The sequence below is a fragment of the Microtus ochrogaster genome, chromosome 10, assembly GCF_000317375.1.
Source record: "Microtus ochrogaster isolate Prairie Vole_2 chromosome 10, MicOch1.0, whole genome shotgun sequence".
Classification (NCBI taxonomy): Eukaryota; Metazoa; Chordata; class Mammalia; order Rodentia; family Cricetidae; genus Microtus; species Microtus ochrogaster.
In genome coordinates, this window is record NC_022016.1 from 21,216,710 (window position 1) to 21,234,183 (window position 17,474).

Genomic DNA, 17,474 nt, shown 5'->3' on the forward strand with positions numbered 1-17,474 from the left:
ATTTTGAAGTGGCACCTCCCCTCATCTCCATTATATCCCATCCCAATTCTGGTTTCTGCATCTACCCCAGTAAACATTTTCTCTTCATCTCCTCTAACATCTTACCTTTATACCAGTGTTTGTATCTTTTCCTTCTTTTGTACTATCATCACAGGTATCTTCACTGCAATTCCCATGAATTCTTTAGACCCCAATCCGACATGTCTATGTCCATATCCAGTATACGATCACTAAAGCAAACACCCTGGAGTATTCTACATTTTGCTCCATTCTACTTACCATTTATATCATTCAGCTATCACTTAAACTTCCAAAAGTGTTCTAAATTCCTTCTCTCACTAACAAAATAAATAAGTAACTTGATATAAGGCCTGTGTCTTTGAAATTTAATGCTAACTCCTTAAAAGGCCTTTCTATGACCTATTCATACTTGGCCACTGTTACAATCCTCACCTTAACCATTACAGGCAATTTAAACAAACAGCTGGTACATATCAAAGTTACATGTGCATTATGCTATAGTCTATTAGATATGTGAAGATACTGTCTTAAAGAGAACAATGCACATACCTCAACTTAGGGACACTTAATTATGATGGCATATAACTCAGCAGTGGACGTCTTGTCCAAAATGTGCAAGCACTGGTTGAGTCCCAGCACCACACTACAAAAACATTCACTAGACAGGGTTTTGGGGATTCATTCAGTGGTAGAGTTTCTGCTTATAGCATGTTGACAGCCCCAGGTTTGACCAACACAGAAAAAAAAAGACTGAAATTGCTAACACACCACCAATGCCTTCGGTAAGCCATACTGCTTTGCCAAATAACCATACCCTGGTGCTGATGGCTACAACTTAATCAGCATGGTAGTTACTAAAGATAGGGTACCTGTGGCAATTTCATAAAATGATACAAAAAATGCACTGTCCCATCAACTGATGTATTCCATGCACACAATGTTTCTTTGTACTATGCAGTGATTGTTTTAATACTATACCAACAGACTTCTTTCAAGATTGCAGTCAACTTTTCTCAAAATCTACTGCTGCTTTATCAGCCATTTATATAATATCCTAAATCCTTTAGTATTCTTTCAACATTTATACTATCTTCATCAGGGAGACTCTATCAAGAAATCACTCTCACTGTTCACCCACAGTGTTGATTTATTCACAGGTATGAAAATATTCTCACTGTAAGTTTGTACATTTCCATCACATCACAGCACCTGGACAACCAGGTGCACTGTCTCTGAACATCTTGAGGAGTGAGGAAGGAGTCTTTTTCTCCTGAGCAGTAGGACTCTCGTGGGATTAAAACACTCAGCAAACCATGTTGTGAACAGCTGCCATCCAGAGTTTTTTGTTTCATTTATAACGAAGAGGCACGGTTCATTTAGTTTAAGTCCTAAATTCCCTAGAGTTTTCAAAATGAGTTCCTATTTAAGTCACTAGTAGTTCCAGACCCTAATGATCAGCCTGTCTTCTGAGGTTTTGAATACAGACATTGACTATTGCTAGATGGCATTTCATTGAGTGTGTTCACATTCTTCAACTATCTTGTCTAGATCTGGGTAACATCATGAGCCCCTCCATCAGGACCTGCTAATTCCTGCAGCTTTGCATTGTGGAGGCAGTTTCTTGCTATGTACCTCACCCAGGATAGCTTCATCTGTGGATCTGTCCTTTTTTCACCTCCATCAGCCTTGCCTTGGATTACGCTTTGGCTTACAGCAGCATTCTGTCTTCTATTCTGGCCATTTAACACTTTCTCCTTAGCAGCAGGGAATCTGCTGTAACTTTCTTATTCCAGGATCCACTTGAGCAACACTTTGAATTTTGTATGAGAACTTTTCCTTTGTATTTGCATTCAGAACTTGGCTGACAGGTCCAAGAAGCTCAGTTTTCAGTCTATTTTATTTAACATGCTCTGCTTACTAAGGTTAATCATTTATAGCTTTTAGCTAAAGAGGCCTGCCTGTCACTTTTTCCACCTGAACACCTAGAGGCCTTTTATAAACCGACTAATCTCAGTATTAGTCTAAGACTGAGAATGGCCTGCCTATACGGGAGCAGTAAGAACATTTATCAGTTAAGGATGCTGTCTTATGTAAGCAATTTGTGGAACCTCAAAAAATTACCAAAGATCATTAGACCACTGTAACAGAAATAACAAAATCTATAAATAGAATTATCAAAACATGACACAAACTAAACACATTGTTGGAAACACTGGATCAGCAGAAGTGCCACAAATCTTCAGTTTGTAAAATGCTAGGTGGGCCAAGCATGGTGGTGCAGGCATTGAAACTCACCACTCAGGAAGCAAAGGCAAGCAGATCTCTGTAAGTTTGAGGCCAACCTGGTCTACATAGTCAGTTCCAGGACAGCCAGGGATACACAGAAAGACCCTACCTCAAAAATAAATAAGAAAATAAATAAACAAATGGGAAAACAAAGCCTATATTGTATTCCATAGTGCAATACAGAAAAGCTCAAGAAAACGAAGCATTCTGTATTTTTCTATTTTGATTTTAAAAAGAAAAAAAATACAAACCTCTCATTTATTCACTGTGCCAGTGAAGTCAGTTCTAAATTTCCCTATCATCACACTGCCTTACAAAAGGGAGTCACAGGGCTGGAGAGATGGCTCAGTGGTTAAGAGCACTGACTGCTCTTCCAGAGGACCCAGGTTCAATTCCCAGGACCCACATAGCAGCTCACAACTGTCTGAAGATCCAGTTACAGAGGATCTGACACCTTCATACCAATGCACATAAAAAATAAAGTTAAAAAGAAAAAAGCGGGCCAGGCGGTGGTGGCGCACGCCTTTAATCCCAGCACTCGGGAGGCAGAGGCAGGTGGATCTCTGTGAGTTCGAGGCCAGCCTGGTCTACAAGAGCTAGTTCTAGGACAGGCTCCAAAACCACAGAGAAACCTTGTCTTGAAAAACCAAAAAAAAAAAAAAAAAAAAAAAAAAAAAAAAAAAACCGGGGGGGGGGGGGTCACATAACATTTTAAAATGCTTAAAATGATTTCAAAAACAATGTAGCTTTATAGCCATTTATCTCCAACTTTAAAGTCTATCAATAATAAAATATGCATCACAAAGTCTTGAAATTCCTCTGTATGTGTCTGAATGGGTAGAGGCCCCTCAGATGATCTGCTCCTTTAGTTGCCCATTGTTTAACACTGTAAAGTTATTAGTTACCACATATACACCAGAGGACAAAAAGCCACTGTAATTGTTTTTTTACTTCATGAGACATGAAATTCTTGACCCATTTTCTAATTTCTGTCTTTGGCATTCAAAGGTCTAGAATGTAATAACTAGGTAAAGAAAGGTGTGAGCAAACTGTTAACTGAAGAAAGCCTATGAAATACTCAGGCTATCTGTCACTGCCACTCTCATTTCACACAACAGTACACTAGCACAATGGACAACAGTCATGTTAGTATTGAGTTAGGATTTTACTATAAATATTTCACTGTATTAAAATCATCAAGAATGTGATTATATACTTTTCATTTTACAGAGAAAATATGGCAGAAATTGAAAGGAGAAAATTGGTTCACATTATTTCCTTTTGTCATTCACCTTAATGTGCCACAGCTTTATCACCAAAAGAAAAAAAAAAAGAAAAATAGCTTTACTAGTAGCCAACTTACCCTTTAAAAATTAAAAGGCATAGGTCAAGTGTGTTAAGCTTTCCTTATCTCAATTCTTCCTCAGCTTAAGTAAAATTTCTTTTAAAATTCCTACAGTGTATTAAAGAAATTACCTTTCTCTTTCTTCCTCGCCTGGCAGCTTTTGGAGTGGTTATGTCAACTGCTTTAGACACATCCTAAAACACAAAACAAAAGCAGAACAAAACTAGCAAAACCACAAATGAAATTGAACATGGTGTACAAGATTATGTAAGAAATTTTCTTTTTTTTAAATATTTATTTATTTATTATACAATATTCTGTCTGCTTGTATGCCTGCAGGCCAGGAGAGGGCGCCAGACCTCATTACAGATAGTTGTGAGCCACCATGTGGTTGCTGGGAATTGAACTCAGGACCTTTGGAAAAGCAGATGGCTCTTAACCACTGAGCCATCTCTCCAGCCCCAGAAATTTTCTTAAAGTGAAAATATGATTCACTGAAAGTGCTGGATGAAGTCTCTTGTTACTCTGACCTTTGAAATTATGAGGTCTTACTTTATAGTAACAGCAACAATTAGTATCCTCAGGGAAAAAATTCTGGAATACCTATTTTCAGAGGTTTGAATACTAATAGCCTCCAAAGGCTCCTATATTTGAATACTCATTCATCAACTGTAGCACTACTTGAGAACGTGTCACTGAGGATGGACTTTGACGTCTCAGAAGCTCTTCCTGCTGCCTGCAGCTCTAGATGTGGAACTCTCAGCTATTTCTTAAGCACCATGCCCCCTGTGATGATGATAGGCTAAGCTTTTGAAACTGTAAGCAAGTCCCAATTAATGCCACCCCCCTTTTTGGTAAAAGATGCCTTGGTCGTGGTGTCTCTTCATAGCAACAGAACAATAACCATACAACAGACAGTTATATAATGTAACAGACAGCAAATAATGGCTGAGTATCTCTATTCTGATAATGACATGGGCAGAAATAAAGAAAGGCTTGCTTAAAATTTTTTTCATTTTAAATGTTTTTTAAGCACTTCCAGCCCCATAGTACATTGTTTGTTATTCTGAAATTTATTTTCATTTTATGTGTATTGGTGTTTTTCCTGCATATATGTCTATGTGAGGGTGCTGGGTCTAGAGTTAGTTGTGAGCTGCCATGCAGGTGCTAGGTCCTCTAGAACAGCAGTCAGTGCTCTTAACCACTCAGCCCTATTAAAAACACACACACACACACACACACACACACACACACACACACACACACAAAAAATCTCTAATAAGCATGAACCTATCTTAAAGTTACACCTGTTTCACATATAAAAACAATTTCAAATAAAAACATCCATCCAAAGGCTAAAGAGAAAGTGTAATGGTTAAGAACAATTATTGGTCTTACAGAAGATCCATGGTTGGTTCACAGAACATGGTAGCTCACAACCATTTTTAACTCCAGTTCCAGGGTACCCAATGCCCTCCACAGGCAACAGGAATGCATCAAGTGCTCAAATATCCATATAGGAAATTTAAAAAAAAAAAAAATTTAAAAACAGGCTTATTGCCAGGCGGTGGTGGCGCACGCCTTTAATCCCAGCACTCGGGAGGCAGAGGCAGGCGGATCTCCGTGAGTTCAAGCCCAGCCTGGTCTACAAGAGCTAGTTCCAGGACAGACTCCAAAAAAACCAGAGAAACCCTGTCTCGAAAAAAAGAAAAAAAAACCAAAAAACAGGCATATTAAAGATGCAAGCTATTTTATAAAACCAGACTTAATACTTGAGGAAATTAAGCTGCTTTCATTCACTTTTCAAATATTTTAAAGATTACTTCCTAATCTGCCAGTCAACTCACTTTATAATTTCTTTCTTGCCATAACTATAAAGTTCACAGGCAGTACTCCAGACACCCCGAGGCCTATCCCTCCTTGCAGTATACTCAATGTAACTACTACTCATAAATACATTTTCATTTCTTCTTAGACCAGAAAAAGATATAAAACATACTTCATTGCTGGCTTTTTCTTCATGATCAGTATCTTCCTTAGAAACACTAGTTTCTTTCTCCTCGACTTCAACATCAGATGATGCATTTGATTGTTTAGTTGGTGCCTGTGAGGAATAAATTATTAATTTTTAAAAAAAAATGGTTTACCTAATTTGATTTTTTTCTATTCATGAAAAAAATACAAAAATTTGGGTCTACCCAAATTTCTGTAGCAAATGACATTAATATTTAGAACTTTAAAGCAGAGAGTGGTGCTACTATAACCCCAGCATTTTAGGTAGAGGGATGGTTACAAATTTAAAAATACCCTAAGCTAAACAGCTAGGGATAAATCAAGCTGGGATATATAGTGACACCTTGCGTCCAAAATTTTTTAAACTATAAATTAAAATAATTAGTTTTGGCAAGACATAGTACACTCAGGAGAGTAAGGCAGGTGAATTCTACATTTGAGGCCATCATGCATTAAAACAGCAAGTTGATCACACTCTAAGTAAGGACTATGGCAGTTACAAACACAGAAGCAATTACAGTATATGATGCTGGGTACCATGACACATACTAAGTAGATGGTAAGGGACTTAAGACCATCTAAGGAAGAATTAATATGTAGAAGGAAAGGTATCAAAATTCTACAGAATTTCTAAAAATTTGTCAAAGGCAAAGAAACTGTATGGCACATAGGAAAAGAACACCAGATTCTAATTTTTTTTTTTTTGTCTCCCACCCCATCCACAGGGTTTTTCTGTATGGCCTTGGCTGTCTTGGAAATCACTCCATCTATAGACTGACCTCAAATTCATAAATCTACCTGCCTCTGCTTCCTCCACCACACCAGACTCATCATTAGTTTTAAGAGTTGAATAAAGGGTCAGTTTAGGGTGATTCGTACTTTTTCCAGTTTTTGCCACCTAAGGCCTTAACAAGTATCTTACTGATGAATGAGAAAGAGAACTGTTTCATAAACATCTCCTTTGGCCCTAGTATAAACAGTGGTGTTTTTTTTTTTTTGTTTGTTTTTGTTTTTCTGGTTTTTTTTTTCCTTCACAAGAAGTTTTCTGTGTAGCCCTGATGTCCTGAAACTCACCCTGTAGACCAGGTTGGCCTTGAACTCAGAGATCCACCTGCCTGTCTACCAAGTGCTGGCATTAAAAACATGTGCCACCATTGCCCAGCTACAGTAGCTCATTTATCTAAGTTCCAGAGCTTTCGAATATTCAAGAGTGCAATTGGCAATATAGAAAAACATTACTGGGGCTGGAGAGATGGCTCAGATGTTAAGAGCACTGGCTGCTCTTCTAGAGGTCCTGAGTTCAATTCCCAGCAACCACATGGTGGCTCACAACCATTTGTACTGAGATCTGGCATCCTCCTCTGGCGTGCGGGCATACATCAGGGCAGAATGTTGTATATATAATAAATAAATAAATCTTAGAAAAACATTATTCAAGTAGCACTGGAGCCATAAGATGGTATAGTAGGTAAAGGCACTTGCCCAGCAAGCCCAACACCAACCATGGTAAAAGCGGATAAAGGACCAAATCCACAAAGTTGTACTCAAACCACTATGCATACACTGTAGCACATGCACACATTATGCATACACCCATATAAACACACACAAACACAAAACCTGTATCTGTACCACGACAGGAAAAAATGTAAGAGAAACATAATATTTCTGTTACAGAATAAAAACTGAACAAGTAGTGGTGAATGCCTTTAAATACCAGTATTTGGGATGAAAAGGTGGGTGAAATCTCTTGAGTTTGAAGTTACCCTAATCTACAAAGAAGTTTCAGGACAGGCAGGGTTATACAGAGAAACCTCGAAAAAAGGAAAATGGAATAAACCAGGTACAAAACAAACCACTCTATAAAAATATAATGCCACATATAAATTAAAAGCTCTGGGCAGGAGACTGTTTAGAACTAATAGATAGAATTCCCATTGGGGCAATAAGTGCTTCTGTTACATATTTAATTCATTAGGTCCATTCTAATCCCATTCTATAAAGCTGTAAGGAAAGTAAAGGACATATACTTTAAGTTTACTAAACAATTACGACAGTGAGATGGCTCGGCAGGTAAGGGATTGATGCTCACTGATTCAAGCCTGCTAACCTGAGTTCCATCCACAGAACCATGGAAAGGTGTATGGAACTCTACAAACATGTACTTGACCTCCACACATGCACAACAGCATATGTCCCCACACATATCAAACATACAATAACAAACAAATAACATTTTAAAGCCCTGAATCTAACAAGACCTTAAAAATTATGGCTTTAAACTCAGTAAAACTTTAGGTAAACTTTACTGTCAGTCAAGAAGAGCTAAGCAGCCAAGTGTCTCCAAGTTTTTGAGATCTGGGTAGCCATTCGATTAGTAACAATTTAGACACAAAATGTCAAGGTTCAACCTAAAAAGAGTACAACAATCTGAAATTCGTAAAAGCTCTTCAATTAGTTACCTATTTTACAATGACAATGTTTTTCCTCTAACACTAAATAAATAAAATTTAATAGGATCACTCACCTGTTGGCTTGAAAATTTCACTTTTGGATTGTTATCTATCTCCCATAATCCTTCATTAAAACCTTTTCGCTTATTTGGTTTGCCATACTTTTCCTTATTTTCGGAGTAAGGAAATATGTCCTTTGGTCCTAAAAAAGCACTGTAACAGAAAGGAAGATGTAAGTACAAAGGAACCTCAATTAAATATGTATTAGGCTACTAGGTGACAGGATTCAACAAACACTTTATATATGCAAACTAGTTTTTTGTATTTTGTTTTGTTTTTCAAGACAGCATTTCTCTGTGTAGCCTATCTCTCCTGGAATTCACATACTAAGTAAACTCAAGATCTGCCTGCCTCTGCCTGCCAGTGCTGGGATTATGCGGGTACACCACCACTTCCACATCATACAAACTAGTTTTAAATCCTAGTGATCTCATTAGTACTGGTAGAGGAATTAATACAAATAGTCATATTTAATGCCAAACCCTATTTTTCCTTTATAGTACTGATGATTGGTAGGCAAGCTCTCTACCACCAAGTAATACTTCTAGCCTAGAAATACTTTAATAAAATTCACTACTTCCTAGATCCATAATTCTATTTTTAAGGTTGCACAAAAAAAGAAATATATTTAATACCACTGAGTTGTACACTTAAACATGGCTTACAAAGCACACCCTTTAATTCTAGCACTCATGAGGAAGGGGCAGGTGGATGAATCTTTCTGATTTTGAGGCCAGTCTGGTCTACAGAGTAAGTTCTAGTACAGTCATGGCTACACAGAGAAACCCTGTCTAGAAAAACCAGACCGGCAGACAAACAAATAACAAAGGCTAAAGAGCCAAGCAGAATGAGCTGAACAGAACACCAGACAGACCACCAGTCAGACAGTCGGCTTGGCCATGGAAACTAAGAAAATAAGTAAGTGTGCTGGCTTAAAGCACCAAGTTTATTAAAAAACAAAACCAGCTATTCAGAAATATAAAATGAACACATATAATTACATACATAAAATATGTATTCCTATATTAAATGCATATTAACTGCCTCATCCATCAGCTGTGAATAATTTTTCTCACACACCTATGAAACCCCTAGGGAAAGAACTACACACAATGCCATTATCCTGAACTCACAGGAGGTTTTTAGCTTATATTTTTGCACGTGTGACTGTGTAAAGTATGTGTGTGAGTGTATCGTGCGCAGGTAATTGCAAATTAGAGCCGGAGGACAACCCTGGGTGTCATAATCAGAAAATCATGGGCTTCCTTTGAGACAGTTACTCTTATTGGCCTGAAAAACTAGCAAGGAGGACAGCCTGGCCAAACCAAGGGCATTGAGGATCCTCTTGTCTCTGCCTCCCCAGCACCGGAACTGTAAGTAGCCCACCAACTGCTCAGTATTTTTCTGAGGTCAAACTCCAGTCTCCATGCTTGTGAGGCAAACACTTTATATACTGAGCCATCCCATGCATGGGGTTAGTTTTTAACTTCAGCAATTATGATCAATCAGCTTCTACATAACACAATATCGTCACAACAACTGAATGAGTTCAGTCCTTCAAAGCAAAGTTCAAAGATTCAAGTTTAATTTCAAGATAGGTGATTCATTTATTGATTGATTTTCGAGACAGGGTTTCTCCGTCAAACTCACAGAGATCCGCCTGCCTCTGCCTCCCGAGGGCTGGGATTAAAGGCGTGCGCCACCACCGCCCAGCTGGCTGAAAGATATTTAGCCTCATAATTTTACCTGTGAAGGTGAGTCAGTGCTCAGAGATGTCTCTCAGAAATTAGGGAGATTCAAGTGTAGAGAAAAGGAGAAAAAAAAAAAACAAAACAAACAAAAAAGGCTAAAATAGAAACTAGGAAGATGGTTCAGTGGGTCTGAGTTTGAATCCCCAGAACCCATATACAGTTAGATGTACTGGGATTAAAGGCATATAACACCACAGCCTGCTTTGAGTTTAATCTCAACACCACAAAAGAAAAACTAAACAGAAAAGCTGCAGCTTCAGTACTTCCGTTCTGATAACTTGTGTTCAACAAGCACATTGTTCTACCTTGACAAATGTCATACTTTTTAAGTTTGAATCAGCTTCCCACATTATCCTTAGGAAACTGTATTGTAATATTGTTATATTACATTTATATATTACATTATATTATAATAAAACAAGGTCTCATTGTATAACCTTGGATGCCTTGGAACTCTATTCAGGCCAGGTTGGCCTTGAACTCACAGTACTCTAGAGTACTAAGATTAAAATTGTGCACCACCCTGCACATGTGCAGTGTTCCTCCTGCATGTCTGCCTGCAGACCAGAAGAGGGCACCAGATCTTATTGTAGATGGTTGTGAGCCACCATGTGGTTGCTGAGAATAGAACTCAAGACCCCTGGAAGAGCAGCCAGTGCTTGTAACCTCTGAGCCACCTCAGCAGGCCCAGGGAATGCTTTTAATAGCTTTTTGCTGCTTTACTTCTGTGACATGTTTATCCTTTCACTAGTCACGTTTCTCTCTTCTGCTGACATTTGTTTCCATTGCTTCACTAACAACTTCCGGTTGGCCATCTAGTACCTCTCCAATGTACAGATAGATCTATTCAAGGTTAGCACATTCAACTAACTTCTAGCATTATCACTGTTTCTTTGGTGCATTTTCTTTTTTACTAGCTCTCTCATTTATTAAAATGTCATGTAGGTGTTTATTATCAGGAAACAAAGGCAAATTACTTGTAAACTACTCATGATCTGATGAATACAGGATGACCCACCATCGTTGTTTTTCTCTAAACAAGATTTCTCTGTGTACTGGAATTCAGAGATCCTTCTAGAATTAAAGATGTGTGCTAGCACATCAAGAAACTTTCAAAGTGACCTGGTAATGGTCAGTAATTCATATCTCAGGACTGGAGAGGTGGTTCAGAGGTTAAGAGTACTGGCTGCTCTTCCAAAGGTTTTGAGGTCAATTCCCAACAACCACATGGTGGCTCACAACCGTCTATAATGAGATCTGGTGCCCTCTTCTGGTCTGCAGACAGAACACTGTGTACATAATAAATAAATCTTTTACATCTCAATTTATAGATTGTAAAACCAACAGCAATCTTAGTTACTAGAGCAGAAATGAAATTTTACATGTTGTTGGGTATGTGAGATATTTAAACTGTAGAAACTAAATTTGTGCATGCTATTACTACACCAAGTTAAGGACAGCCTTTCTCTGCTGCCTACAACATTGAACTGCACTATTCTCACCTTAATAGAATTCTGCCTGATTACAAAATGTAATCAAGTTATATTTGATCTCAATAAAAGCATGTCACTGACATAGAAATAGTTAAAAATTCACAACTTTCCATTCTACTTGATAGTGTTTAAATTTACATTTTGCAGAGGTTTCTAAAACTTCTATCCATCCTTTGAACCCTCCAAACCCAGACCTTTACAAACCTAAATAACTAACATACAATAACTATACAAAGATTTTCTTGAGATTTTTGTTTTATTAATTCCATGTATATGGGGAGGGTGGAGTATGCACATGAGTACAATACCCAGAGGTCAGAAGAGGATGTCAGATTTCCTGGAGTAGAAGTATGCAGTTTTGAGCCATACACCATAGGTAATGGGAACTTGGGTCATCTATAAGAAGTTATGTTCTCTTAACCACTGATGCATGTCTCCAACACTACCTGCTCCACAAAAAAATTTCTGAGACTGGCTAGCCTGACACTCTCTATGTATACCAGGCTGGCCTAGAGATCAGAGATCTGCCTGTCTCTGCTTCCCAAGTACTGGATTAAAGATGTGTCCCATTGCCGAGCGGTGGTGAGGCAAAGGCAGGCGGATCTCTTTGAGTTCAAGGTCAGCCTGGTCTACAAGAGCTAGTTCCAGGACAGGCTCCAAAGCTAGAGAAACCCTGTTTCAAAAAAACCAAAAAAAAAAAGAAAAAAAAAGAAAAACACCTTAAGGCACTGTTGGCAGATTGGCCTCAGAGTCGCTCTGTCAGTGTTGCCCTCTGTCCTCCAGCTCACTCTAACTCCAGTGTTGGCTTTGATGTCGAGTGTTGAAGCACTGTTGTAGAACTGATGGCTGCTCTCCATCAGGCTGTGTAGGATGCACACAGCCCTGTGATCAGGACTGCACTTCCTGTGGTCTAACCCATCTGCACAGTTTCAGTTGGGAAAAAAAACCGTACTATTGTGATGACCCAAAACTAAAGCTGCTAAAAACCACAGAACGAACAAGGACCAGAATTGAGTGCAGCCCCTTGGCCCTTCTGCAATGCTGCTGAAGCACGGCATCTGAGAGAGAAGAACAGTTAGGACGACGGGAACACCTTCTCTTTTTGCAACTGATTGTTGCAGGGAACTTCCAGCGTTATTGTATAGCTCTGGGACACCTCGTTCCTGAGCCTGAGAGCACGCTGGGATTTAAAACCGGGCAGTGCTCTTTCCAGGTGAAAACTTTTCATTTTGATTTGAAGGCAGAGGAAAGATTGCTCTTTTCATAATTGTGTTCAGCTAATGACATTTGATAATCAGATAGCACTGTCACTAAGCAGTTTAGGTTTTATAATTGTAAACACCAGTGCCTCAGTCATGGTAAAGATGTCTTCAGATGAATGGCTCATATTTTGGTGCAGTGTTTGATGTTCACAACAAAATGTTAATTTTTTTAAAAATTAAAAAAAAAAAAAAAAAAAGATGTGTCCCATCATGACTGGCCCAAGATCTTTTGCTTTGTTTTCATTCTTTGGCTTCTCTGTGTAGCTCTGGCTGTCCTGGAACTCTGTAGACCAGGCTGGCCTCGAACTGTCAGATTTCAACTGCTAGGATTAAAGGTATGTGCCGCCACCTCCCAGCCTAAGATCTTTTTTTTTTTTAATATTTATTTATTTATTATGTATACAATGTTCTCTCTGTGTGTATGCCTGCTGGCCAGAAGAGGGCACCAGACCTCATTACAGATGGTTGTGAGCCACCATGTGGTTGCCAGGAATTGAACTCAGGACCTTTGGAAGAGCAGGCACCGCTCTTAACCTCTGAGCCAGCTCTCCAGCCCCCTAAGATCTTTTTTAATTCACACATAAAAGTCACAGCATTACTAATCAATCATAGAAATATAAATAAAACCAATTTATAGCTGGGATGTAGCTCTGTTAGTACAGTACTTCTCTAGAATGTAGGAAATCCTAGGTTCATTCCCAGCACCACAAAATCCATCTAAAGGTACAGTGACAAAGGCCTGTTAATCCAGCACTCCAAAGGCAGAGCAGGAGAATCTGTTTAAAGTTATCCTCAGTGCTGTGGGATAATCCTTCTGTACACTGTGAATATGTATTATCATTGGTTGATGATAAAGCTGATTTGGCCTATAACAAGGCAGAATAAGACTAGGCAGGAAAGCCAAACTGAAAACAAAGAGGAAGAAGGGAGGATTTAGAAAGAGATGCAAGCAGGCTGACAGAGGAATAAGACATATTGGAAAACAGGTAAAGCCACAAGCCATGTGGGAAAATGTAGATTAACAGAAATGGGTTCTAAATTTAAGTTGTAAGAGCTGGTTAAGGAATAAGCCTGAGCTATAGGATTTTGTAGTTAATAAGTTTTTGTGTGATTATTTGGGGCTGGGCAGAGGGAAAGAAGAACTCTGCCTCTGTTTTTACCTCAGCCCTCAGCTATGTGGTATAAACATACATACCTTCATGAAGTACATAACCTGTCTCAAAAGAAAAGGCAAAAACTAAAATGAAGAATTTGAAATATTTATACTTGAAAGTTCTGCAAGAAGTCTGTCAATTTCTCAAATGACTAAACATTTAAGCTGTCATATGAACCAAGAATTTGTTCCTAGTGAGGTAAAAACATATGTCCATACACAATGAATGACTGTACATAGTTAAGTAGTAGAAAGCTTGCCTAGAATATGCAAAGCCCTGGGCTAGATCCCAGCATCATCAAAAGAATAATTGCCTATTAGTGCTTATGTCAACATTATTATAATACCCAGCAGTGGGAAACCACAGATGTCTATCAAGTCATAAATATAACATAGTAAAATCAGAAAATGAAATATTAGTTGGCAGTAAATAAGGGAAGCATTATCACATACTTAAGTATTAATCTTGAAACACTATATTAAATTAAAAATTAATAGTGACTAAAGACCTCATTAAATTGTTTCATTTACTCAGGAAAGTAGTTTAAGAGTTGTGTCAGCCACAGCAAAGACTGGATGGAGAAACAGAAGGTACCTGTCATATCTTTTGAAACAGTAATAATCTAAAATCTAATGTTTTGGAAATGTAAAAACTAGGAAATTTATAGACTTAAATGGGTGAACTGTATGAAACAAATTATCTCAATAAAGCTTCTATAATTTTTTTTCTGAGAAAGAAAAAAAAAACAGGCATGGTGGCTCACACTTGTAAAACTGTACTCAGGAGTTGGGAGACAAGAGCATCAGAAATTCAAGATCATCACTGCCTGTACATCAAGATCAAAACCAGGCCGGGTGAACATGAAAACTGTCTCAGTTTTTATGTTTCGAGAGAATACTATATCCTACAAAAAATAACACATAATTTTATCAATTACACTATTCTTCGTTAAAAATCACTTCAATACATCATACATACAGCTACAATAAACAATTTGTTGACAAAGATTTTTTCCCGAATGTTACACCAAAATTAGTTCATATTACTTTTATTATTAAAAAATGCTGCTATAATGCAGCCTATTGGAGCACAATCTTTGCACCTATCTAATTCTAAAACAAGTTGAGTCAAAGGATTATCTTGAAAATCCTAATGCAGGAAAAACAAAACAGAGTGATTCCCTCCCTGGGGATGCAACCTCACGGATTAGTAAATGGTATCCAGATTAGTTTGTGGATATTATTACTAATTCCCAAGAGACATCTTGTGTGGTGACAGCTGACTCACTGTTCAGAAAACATTCAAAGGTTAAATCCCAGCACCCTGGAACGCTGGAGGCAGAGCAGGAGGATGTCTGTGAGCTTCAGGCCATCCTGGTCTGTCCTGCTCCAGGAGAGTGAAGGATGGCTCTAAAGAAAGACCCTGCCAGCCGGGTGATGGTGGCGCACGCCTTTAATCCCAGCACTCGGGAGGCAGAGGCAGGCGGATCTCTGTGAGTTCGAGACCAGCCTGGTCTACAAGAGCTAGTTCCAGGACAGGCTCCAAAGCCACAGAGAAACCCTGTCTCGAAAAACCAAAAAAAAAAAAAAAAGACTCTGCCTCAAAGAAAAAAAAAAAACACAAAATCAACTGTAACATGAAAGGTTGGAGACGGAAGGACAATTGGCTCAATGTCTGCCTCCAACACACAAGCCCTGGAGTTCAATCTCTAGCACCACATCAATGTAATTTGTTATCTCAACATAAGGGAGGAAGAGACACAAGAATCAGAAGTCCTACTTGTCTGCATAGGAAGTTCAAGGTCATCCTGAAATACAAGAGACCTCTTTCAAAAAGTAAATCTAAGAGGCTAGGGAGACTGGCTAAAGGACTGTTAAAGGACTGGCTCTACAACAGGTTTTGAGTCTCAGCATCCGGAGAGTGGCTCACAAGTCCAGTGCCAAAAGATCCAATGCCCTTTCTGGCTGCTAGAGGCAGACAGACAGGCATGCAGACAAAACATCCAAACGTGGGACTGGAGAGATGGCTCAGTGATTAAGAGCACTGGTTGTTCTTCCAGAGGACCGGAGTTCAATTCCCAGCACCCACATGCAGCTCACAACTATATGTAACTCCAGCTCCAAGGGATCTGGTACCTTCACAGCAACACATAGTTAAATAAATTAAAAAATAAAAAATAAAAACATCCAAACACACAAAATAACCTTTTTAAAAAACTTTAAGGATTTTATACTATATAATAGCGTTTAATTTTTTTAGATAAGAAATGATTCATTAGACAATCAATACACAAGTATTAAGCTGGGCAATGGTGACGTTTAATCCCAGCACTCAAGAGGCAGAGGCAGGAAGATCTCTGTGAGTTCAAGGCCAGTATGATCTACAAAGCAAGTTTCAAGGCAGCCAGGTCTGTTAGAAAAATCCTGTATCAAAAAAAAGGGGAGGTGGGGTGGGGTGATAAATATAAGTAAACTATAAAATGTGTTAATATTAATTTATAAATCCAAGAAAATTAGATTTATTCTCAAAAGCTTGTCAAACCTTTACAATATATATGTATGCGTCTAAGTGTGTCTACACTCGGGGTATGTGCACATATCAATGAAGATGCCAGGCAGTCTTCTTCACTTGCCCTTCATCTTATTTCTTGAGACAGGATTTCTCGCTAAATCCAGAGCTCAGAGATTTGGCTATCTATATGGGCTGGCCAACTGTCTCTGTACCCCAGGGCTAGTTACAGAAGCACACCAGGTTTTACATGGACACTAGGAATCTGAACTCAGGTCTTCATGCTTATGCCATACTTTACTGGCACCCCAAAACAATGCAATTTTTAATACTTATTGTTTAGCACTTGCCAAAACATTATTACATATCCATGCCTTTTCATGTAGCACCCCAAACGCCCATGGTAGATTCTATTATTATTCTTAGTCTACAAATCAGGAAAAGACCTGCTCAACAAGTAAATGGCTGATTTCTAGTCTATCTATATTTAGTATTGTCCAGTATGTTAACAGAAAATTCATAAACAGAGGATTTTAGCACAAGAGTTGTCCTTTATCAAATACTGAACTGATAGTACATGGTAGCCCCTTAAGTAATAGAGCTGTTCAGGCTCTTCAATTGTAGTCAAAGCCAAGGAAACAAAATCCACGCATCATTTCAACAGAGAATATAAACAGGACCAACTGAGCAAGATCTGACTGACTTTAATATCTGAAAACATAACCTTTCCAGAAAAAAGCAGGAACACCCTCAGACAAGATGAGACAAGGCAGTGAAAGACACCACGTGGGCTGGTTGGAGCCTTGGCTCAGTGACTGAAGTGCTTGCTACACAAGCCTGCGAACACTGATTCAGGTCCCCAGAATGCTCATCAAGGTATAAACAGAAAATCGACCCCAAAGTTATCCTCTTTATACCCCCCTCCACAAACACGCCATTCACTAACATACTATAGACTCCCTTGGGCTGGAAAGATGCTCAGAGATTAAGAGAACTGGCTGTTCTTCCAGAAGTCCTGAGTTCAATTTCCAGCAACCACAGGGTGGCTAGCAACAACCATCTGTAATGAGATCTAGTGCCCTCTTCTGGCAAAACATTGTATGGATAATATATAAATAAATTAAATAA

General features: G+C 38.6%; 1 protein-coding gene across 4 annotated transcripts in view; it reads right to left on the reverse strand.

Annotated features, from left to right (window-relative positions):
* Nucleotides 1-17,474, reverse strand: part of Psip1 (PC4 and SFRS1 interacting protein 1) — a 41,060-nt gene that overhangs the window by 15,395 nt on the left and 8,191 nt on the right. For all 4 annotated transcript variants that reach the window (XM_005352682.3, XM_005352685.2, XM_026781931.1 and 1 more), the window contains exons 4-6: nucleotides 8,193-8,331; nucleotides 5,652-5,756; nucleotides 3,784-3,846 (exon numbers count right to left, since the gene is read on the reverse strand). In XM_005352682.3, coding sequence (XP_005352739.1) covers nucleotides 3,784-3,846; nucleotides 5,652-5,756; nucleotides 8,193-8,331 — 307 coding nt within the window. The remainder of the gene's footprint in view (nucleotides 1-3,783; nucleotides 3,847-5,651; nucleotides 5,757-8,192; nucleotides 8,332-17,474) is intronic.